General features: G+C 38.7%; 1 protein-coding gene across 3 annotated transcripts; it reads right to left on the bottom strand.

Moving 5' to 3' along the window:
* On the bottom strand, positions 1-9,449 carry LOC101744697 (interferon-related developmental regulator 2). Of its 3 annotated transcripts, XM_062674852.1 has the most exons (8): positions 9,135-9,449; positions 7,987-8,106; positions 4,298-4,545; positions 3,480-3,578; positions 2,850-2,957; positions 2,115-2,158; positions 1,574-1,955; positions 1-1,486 (listed from the first exon to the last, which is right to left on the bottom strand). In XM_062674852.1, exons 1-8 carry the CDS (start codon positions 9,163-9,165, stop codon positions 1,400-1,402), a joined length of 1,119 nt encoding a protein of 372 aa, XP_062530836.1. In that variant the 5' UTR covers positions 9,166-9,449; the 3' UTR covers positions 1-1,399. The 3 variants fall into 3 exon arrangements, with proteins under 3 accessions (XP_062530836.1, XP_037874811.1, XP_062530835.1); XM_038018883.2 differs by having other exon boundaries at positions 1,574-2,158; XM_062674851.1 differs by having other exon boundaries at positions 1-2,158.

Raw genomic sequence — 9,449 nt, 5'->3', positions numbered from 1 at the left:
TGGTTCTCGTAATAAATATTATTTCAACACTTCATAGCCTAATTAATGTACAAAACGAGGCGGCCAATTCGAATTCCATGAAAATAATATTTACAGAGAAACTTTCGTAATGATACGAATCACACGAAACAATTTTCAACAATACTTTTTTATAAAAAGTATCATTACCAATCAAACAATTCAAATTTAATGTAGACCACGTATCCTAAACGTTTTCGAAATCAGAATTAATTAAATGTGCTCTTGAAGATAATTATTTACAATAAAAAAACCGTTTTTTAGGCACAATCGATTAATTGTTACATTTTCACGAACAGTTTTGTGTCGATACTATAAACATAAAATATGTAACATCAGTTTCATAAAATTATCAGATTACACACTAAAAATTCTATACAAATCACAAGAAATTAACTAAACAATATAATCGTGACGCTAGGACCTTAAGTGATAAGTCTGCACGGGTAGGTACCGACATCCGCCTAGCTCTACCACGAAGCAGTCATGTGTTCCAGTTGCAGAGTTGAGACAGCCGCTGTACTTTACAATTGAGACGTCGACCTCACGGGTTAAGGCGAACGCCGGAAGGGCCGTCAGCTAGTCCACTTATATAGATTTTCTACAAAAATAGAAACCATGTGCACCTTTAGTGTTATTTTCTTATTTTTATGCGACACGAGCCAATGATATTTTAATCATTGTAATATCAATGCAGAATGTATTATAACCAATTAAACTAAGATTACAATCGATTTGAGATTTGATATTTAATAAAACATTATAATGAGACATTTCCGAAATCAAAGTTTCTTTGGTCCATTAGGAGTGTACATTCAGAATGATGTAAAATTTTAATGCGTGTTAATATTTATTGATATCTACATACGATAATGCACCCTCGAACATTGTACCATCGCGTCCACTTAAATATAGAGCTTAATTTAATAACACGCTTTTTTGATTAAAATTCTTTAAAATAATTGTCTGTCCGGCTGCGCTATAAATAGACGACAAACAAGTTTTCTAAACATTAATAACATTAAACTCATCTAATGTAGTCGCAGCCCCAAATTAAATAGCTAATTGCCTAGCCTTACTCGACCCAATGAAAACGATTACAATCCAATCTACAAGCCACATATAATTATTGGATGTTGTATATATATATGTGTATCTATATTCGAAATTAGTGTGATCTTAAAGCAACAGTTTACTGAACTGTTTAGTGTTCGGCTTTCGGTGAGAAGAGTAGTTTGAATGGATCTGTTTATATAATAATAATAACAAGTAACAGTAAAAAAAAATCGGAATAATCGAAAAATAGACATAATAAAAGACAAAGATTTCCAGAAGCAAACTGAGTTTCCAATACACGTTGAGGGTATCAGCGGCGTCGGGTTCACAGGGCGAGCGCGGCCGAGCGCTTGTCGCGGTTCTTGTTGCGAGCCAGCGTGCGCGCCTTGCACGCCGCCGTGTTCTGCAGGTGCTGCAACATAACGCACATACATCGGTACAGTGGACGCAACAGTACAGAGTGGCCATTGTGTTCATTATGAAAGGTCTGTTGTGTTACCCGCTGCAGCTTGTTGAGCTTGGCCTTGGGCAGCGCGTCGGCGGGCAGCACGTCGTCGAGGCCGAGCGCGGCGCGGAGCGGGCGCGCGTGCGGCGCCAGCGCCTGCAGGCCGGCCCCCAGCGCGGCGGCCAGCGCGGCGTAGGCGCCCAGCGCCGCCCACGTGTCGCACTGCAGCGTCTCGGCGCCCACGCGCACGGCCACGCTGGGCGCCGCGTCCTCCTCGAAGTACTTGAGGATGTCGCGGAAGGTGGCGCGCTGCAGCTTGCGGTCGCGCTTGGCGCGGTACTTGTGAGAGTCGCGCGCCAGCTGCTCCAGCAGGTCGAGCAGCTCGTGCGGGCGCTCGGCGAGGTGCGGCGCGGCCTCGTGCGCGACGGCGAGCGCGGCGCCGGCGGCCAGGCGCACGTCGAGCGCGGCGGCGCGCAGCAGGCCCGGCAGGCGCGCCCAGCCCGGCGGCGCGGCCTGCAGCGCGTGCTGCGCGGCGGGGGCGGGCAGCCCGCCCAGCAGCACGCTCCACGCGTCCAGCGCCGCGCCGCACCACGCGCCCTCCTCCACGGCCGCGCCGGACACCTTCACGCTGCCGTCGCCCTGCAACAACAAATCAAATTTCATCGATGCAAGCCTTTCCTATTTAAAATGTTTATTGAACTAATTTATTTCTTTAACCATAAATCAGTCGGTATGGGATAAAATTTTACTACATTAATGTCTTCTCCTTGCCCTTATACTACTACGTGGAGCCGGCGCAGCTTTTCTGTCAGGCCTGTCACTCTTCTCTCGGATATCCTATTTTACACAATTCATCCAATTTATTTTAGAACCTTGGTCCAAACATAACCCAAAAATTGTATTAAGTTACTGAGTTAAGTAATGTGTAAGTGCAAAATATATTCCCAAGAGAATGTTAAAAGTTTCCAGCAAATTGTAAAAGCTTACGTCTGCTGTCTGTGAGCGACGCTGACGACTCACCACTAGGTAGACTCCAGCAAATCTCAATTCAAGTCAAATTCTTACGGAATCCATTGACGTCACAATATATAAGATAACATGTAATCAATATTTATATAGTTAAAGATTGTTATTGTGAGTTGGAGAGTTGTTATTAAAGTATAGCTAGTTGCTGAGATCCCACCCCCTAGGGTGGGACCTCAGGTTAATTAGGCTGTCACCTACGGCAGCCTAATTAACCTACCCTACCAATCATCAATCCTAATAACATCTGTTATTAATCTTATAATACCGAGCAGAGTTTGCAAAATGTACACTGTAATATTCATACCTTCAAATAACAGCTACTAAAGATTGTCTCGTACATCTGCATGATTTCTAAAATTTCATTCACATCTTCCTCCAGCAGATAACATAGAGCGGCCAAAGATGAACAACACTAAAAATAAATGGTGTAATTAAAGACACTGAAATCAATAATTATAAATATATTTAACACTATATATAACAAGTATTGTACTGCATGTTGGGCGACGAAAGTAAAGCATGAAAGAGGAGTGCATGCGGCAGCGATGCGAATGTTGAGATAGATGTGTTGAGTGACAAGAATGGACAAGATAAGGAATGAGTATATCAGAGGAAGTGTGAAAGTAGCCCCAGTAATCAAGAAATTAAAGAGCGGACGGTTAGTGTGGTATGGACATGTGATGCGTAGAGAGAAGATGCATGTGAATAGGAGATGTAAGGAAATGGTAGTGCAAGGTAGAGGGGGAAGAGGTCGACCGAAGAAGACTGGAGAAGATGGATGGAGTGTGTGAATGACGATATGAGTGAGAGAGGAGTGAGTGTTGAGATGACGGCTGATAGAAGAGTATGGAATAGGAAAATTAGCTGAGCCGACCCCACCTAGTGGGATAAGGTGGAGAAAAAGAAGAAGATATATAATAAACATTAATATTACCTCGGCTCTGGTTTCCAACGAGGAAGTCTTGTCCGTGCAGGCCGCCACCAGCGCCGGTCGCACTTCTGCCATGAACTCCTCCGTGCCTTCCTCGCCGATCTGAAATGTGGCATTACACTCGGCTTTAAAAATAGGAGACGTTACACGAAATCAATTTAAACTGTAATAGTCTCTGTTCAATTATCCATATTACTTGCGACAGTTCAAGCACTAATCAATTAGTGATGTCCTCATGTACTACCGATCCGATTATTTATATCCATCGATTTAATTATAAATTAGTTTACGTCGAAGAAAAAACTGAGGTTTTTTCGTGACATGTCATACAAATTATTTTATAAATGAGGGTATTGTTCCCACGCGGAGGTCTAAATGACAATTAGAGAATTTGTGTTGTGACTATGCTATTCCTATTTCTAGTAGGAAATTGGTAATGACGGACGTGTCATGCTAGTAGACGCTGAGATCGCGACGTCGTTCTAAACACGTCATTACGGGTCCATTAACGGTGCTACCTCAAGCACCGGTCACTGTTTTCGCTGAACAAGTCACTTGCGACGAAGGGTTCAAACGAGTAAATTAATAGACATAGCTCACTGAGTTTTTCGCCGGATCTTCTCAGTGGGTCGTGTTTCCGATCTGGTGGTAGATTCTGAGAAGCACTACTCTTGCTGGAGCCAGTGTTAGCAACGCACCCGGTTTGAGCCCCGTGAGTTTACCTACACGTCAAGAAGCTGAAATAGTCTCTCAAGGCTAACCAGCATAGGTAGGGAAAAAAAGTGCATAGACACTGCATGGTTTGGCGCGTCGGTGGGTACCTGCAGGGCGAGCAGCGGCGCGACGGCGGCGGCGGCGCGTCTCTCCGCGTCCCGGCCGCGGCGCAGCGCGCGCGCCACGTGGTCTGCGAGCGTGGCGCGCTGGTTGCTGAGCACGGGCGCGAGGTAGCGGCGCTGCAGCGCGGCCCGCAGCGACACCAGCGCCGACGCACGGGCCGCGTTCGCACGAGCGCTCAGCCCGTCGATGATCTCCAACACTTTCTCTTCCAACTTCTCTTGACTGTCGTTTTCTGTAACACAAACAAACACATTGTTTATTGATGCACGAGGTGTAACTTGCACGCGTCGATAACGTTTCTGTCGTGAAGCAGATAAAATGTGTTTGATAAAGACTCAATTGTTTTGATCAAACTCAGAATTTCTCGTAACATTGAGTTCTATTCTAAAGAACAAAGAGTGTACATATTATTGATTTTAACAAATATTAAGTACACCCTGATTTCTCCAATTGAGACAACGAGTAATCTAACAAAATAATACGAAAAACAAAATCAAAACAAACTTTTGCAATTAATTTCAATTAACACTTTAGCGAACAGAATGCAGCTTCACAATAGAGAAGTGTCGCTAAGAAACTCACTGGTCTTTTGAAAAGAAATTCCATGACGCGACTAACGGTAAGGGTTGACTGACAGAATTCAATTACTTAACTTATGTTAGTTATACTTCTAGCTCTTGATTCATAAACATAAACAAATGTCACCTTTAATAATTGTGACTTAAAGGCCAAACTCCGACGCACTATTTACTGTAAGCGTTTACTTATAAATCTGCAACGATAGCATCAAAGACGACATTTGAAAAACGAAAGTAATTCTCCTCTTTTTGTTACCTACCTAGTGTCAAATCATATAAATTTCGACCGTAAAAAGGCGGGAAAACGAAATTCGAATGTCATCCTGTAACTTCTAAACTAATTTCATTATTTGTTCTTCGCCCGACCGCACACATTTTTCTAAATATAAATGTACTATTATATCGCAACACACAAAGATATCAAAACATTTTTGATCTGAAGTATATAATATATTTGACCTAAATTGAAAAAAAAAACCGCAGAAGTGTACGCCATACAACAACGCACTTACAATGGTTTCGTATTCAGAATTAAAGACAAAGATATATTATTATTACTCCTTTGACATTACTCCATATGGTATAATACATATTAATGTGTATGTCCTAGCTGCTGCAAAATTATGTATTTTATAAATTATGTATATTTCGAACTATTTTTACGGTTTAATCTGGCCTTTACTATTTATTATTTCAGGACATTCGAATATTTAACAGTTTTCGTAAAAAAATAATTTAACAATAACTTTAATGGAAAAATACTGAAAACACACTTAATAAATAAACATGAAATAATGAATTGTAATTAGTCCCTTAGTTCAGATAGACTGTGTTATTGTTTGGCACAGACTATTTGCTAGCTCATCAGTCAACGTAAACAAAGTCATCTTACCACAGTTTTCTTTCAATTATGAGTTAAAAATATTCCACTTAGTTTATATATTTTTTAGTTTTTAAATTCGTTGCCCAGTTTTATGCGTTCGTAAGATAAATCTCTCTTTTCCCTATGCATAACCTTGTTACGAAGTGTGTTCACTACTATATGAATTTATTTCTTAAAATCATATAAACAAACGAAAACATAAATTAAGAATTCAATCATCATCATCAAGAATTCAATTCAACACACGTGCTACACGTGTGTACTGTTTGAGGAGAATTCCATTGATCGGCACATTGATGCAAAATTTGGCAACACCTTGTTTGATAGACACCTGCTATTGTCAATTCCACGAGTCATTAGAATCTGTTCTTTCATGGAAATATGCTGTAATAAAATCTAAAATGTTCCACTTAGGATAATAAAACGTAACTAATATAGTACTAATAGAACTCAAGGCCGGGGCGGTCGCCTCGACCTTTGCAGTTTATCTATCATTTCATAACAGCGACATATAAAGATAACTGTTTTAAGATAAGATCAGATATTTTTACTATCTGATAATTGGAATTGTTTTGGAGTATTAGAGATTCAGGCTAAAAAACTTTCAGGAGCGCTCTGTAACATAAAATCTAGCTGTACGATCCTAGTTCCCATTGACACACCCACTGAGTTTCTCGCCGGATCTTCTCAGTGGGTCGCGTTTCCGATGCGGTGGTAGATTCCGCGAAACACTGCTCTTGCTAGGGTCCGTGTTAGTAACACTTCCGGTTTGAGCCCCGTGAGCTCACCCACACTTCAAGGCGAAGCTGAAATAGCCTCTCAAGGCTATCAGCATAGGTAGGGAAAAAAATGATCCTAAAACAAATAACTGTCTAAATGGGTCTTTTGGGTAATTATTTTATTCAATACAAAATTAAGCTTTCATAATAAATGAAATTGTGACGTAAGAATTGTTTTATAGTCTCACCTCACAGCGATAGTTGCCGATTTATTGCGTCACAAAGCATATTCAAGATTTACATTCATTTACGTAATTCGAAGTACACGCAGTAGGAATGTTCAGAGCTTATCAATATCGAAGGCGTCACGTAATATGTACTTGGAAATTTTCGAATTACGTTGCTGCGTGAGTAATTAAAATAGTTCTATGGGAGTTTTCCGTTTCTTAATAATAATGAGATTTTTAACAAAACTAGCGTAACGTATCTTTGGAGAAAGTATATTAATTTTGACAAAGATGTTATTCATGTTGCGAGTTGTGGGCGAAAACTTGGCATTGGAGTAACAACTATCCTACTTGTCGAATTTGAAATATATTATCGTTTCCCTAAAAATAGGAAAGTTTGGTGTTTTATTGTATTTTTTTCCCCATCAAAGAATAATAATAATTAAAAAAAAATACAATGTTTGAGGTTACGATTTTCCCCATATCTGATATATATTGTTTGCATTACCGTTGAAGATTACAATTAGAGGGTCAAGTGGAAACCACTGTATGAGTCACAAGCGTCACCACTGATGTGTTGATACACAACATTAGCCTGCATTATGTCATAAGTTGTTTGCTTTGTCTTTATGTTGATATTTATTTGTTTTGTATATATTTATCAAACAAAGAATGTATTTCAAATTCTGAAGCCATACAAAACAAAATGTTTCAATCCTAAAATAATGTTTATTATATCATATCCGGCCCAAGAGATGGGGCAACGCAAAGCCATCGTCGCCCGAAACATATTTAGTTGAAACCTAGGATTCACTCTCGGCGCTTTTGGGCTCTTTAAGCAATGGCTACTCTACTACCTAAACTCGTCGACTAAAACTTAAGTTTTCCTTCATAAAAATTAGAAGGCAGTAAAAGCTGCAATGATACTTAGCAATAAATCAAAACGTGTCGCAGCTACGAAGAGCTCAATTGTCATAAACTAATGGACAGTTTTCATTATGACCTCTGATAATATAACAGTAAAAAGTGTGATATCTAAATTCTGTTTAATCAATGCATGTTTATAATACATTTCTGGTGGCAACTGATGTAGACTAGATATAGATTCTGATTATACTATAATTATAATTGGCACCATAAATAACTTAGCAGTTCACAAAGTAAATATTATCTATATTTATAAATTTATTATTTTTTATATGTTATAATAGATTATTTTTAATTTACTCTGATTTTCAAATTAGACCTTTTTAACATATTACTTACCGCCTTCATCATGGATGCTCTTGAGGTCAGACTGTCCAGATGTCTCAGAGTAGTTGTCATTTGTCATGTCAATGCCAGCATCTTCTTCTGAGGAATACTCTTGCTCGGTTCTTCTGTGCTCTGTGAAAATTTCCATTTTAAAACCTTGCGTCTGTAATCAATACCAAACTTGGTGTAATACTTCTTTATGTTGTCAACATTTTGAATTTGTTTTTGGATGTGAATTAAAATTGAACTATTTTATGAACATTTGAAATAAAAAAAAATAATTCTAAATTGTTGTTAATTGAAAGTACTGTGACTAAAACAACTATTTGAGGTCACAACTCAACTCTCTCCCTCATACTTCTACTCAATCTGTAAAAGGTTGTTGCTTGCTCATTTAATTCATGTACAAGAAAATGTGAATTTATCCATAGGTTTCTATCTTGCAAAATTTAAGAACACAAATTAAAAAACCCTTTTGCATCTTTGGCAACAAGATTGATATGCACATCTAACGTCGTAAAATATAACCCATATTGAAATTGAATCAAAAAGTCAGCATTCTAATGTACAGATTAAGAAAATATTATTACCATTTACATTTAAGCAAAATCATGTACAGCACTGTTTAGCGCAATAAACAAATTTTTCGTCAATTTAATTTACCCTGGAACATTTAAAATTCCATGTTTACAGTCTAATGGTAATAATTTTCTATAAAACGTCGCTTAAATTTTTATTGATATGCTTTTATTGATTTATTTTATTGATTGCAAGTCACACGGTACTATTAATATAAAGCACTTTAAGAATATATTCAATGTTTCTTGTTTGGTTTTCGAATGTGAAAAAAACGATCTTAGTATTGTCACTATTTACATTGAAAGATTTCAGAAAGGTTGTTGTGTCGTGTGTTAATATTGTTGGTCGATTGGTATTAGGCTGTGATATTGCAGATTCTAATCGTGACCGTTTTTAACTAAACATATGGTAGGTGTTCTGGGGTATTGGTTGGCCTGACCGTGAACATTTCGCTGACGTCACTACATACCAACCCGCGGAAAGTCGCACACACAAGGTCGCCGCGTGATCTTCATCCTAACAATTCCAGATTGTTCCTATCAAAGCACAAGTACACCATAAAGCAGATTGGAAGTACTCACCGTATTTTCCTTTTCTTTTCCCTTTAGGCATGGTGATTTACGATAATTGAACTCACTAAAAGCAAAACACAACTTAACTAAATTTTCTAAATATTTTCTACGTTTCTCACTTAATCAAGAAGGAGAAAAGTTTATTATATCAGTTCTTAAAGAATGATTTGGACCACGAATGAAACATAAAACTGAAATTTCAGAAAAACTTTTTAACATGTTTAACCGTGTAACATGCACACTTGACTTTACGCAATGCGCTGCAGCTGTCACTTTACGGACAACAGATTTTATAACGCCATCTTTGTTTGGTGTGGCCAATTC

Source organism: Bombyx mori, chromosome 22, assembly GCF_030269925.1.
Source record: "Bombyx mori chromosome 22, ASM3026992v2".
Lineage (NCBI taxonomy): Eukaryota > Metazoa > Arthropoda > Insecta > Lepidoptera > Bombycidae > Bombyx > Bombyx mori.
Note: the sequence above shows the minus strand (reverse complement) of the source record. Positions and strands in the feature narration are given on the sequence as shown.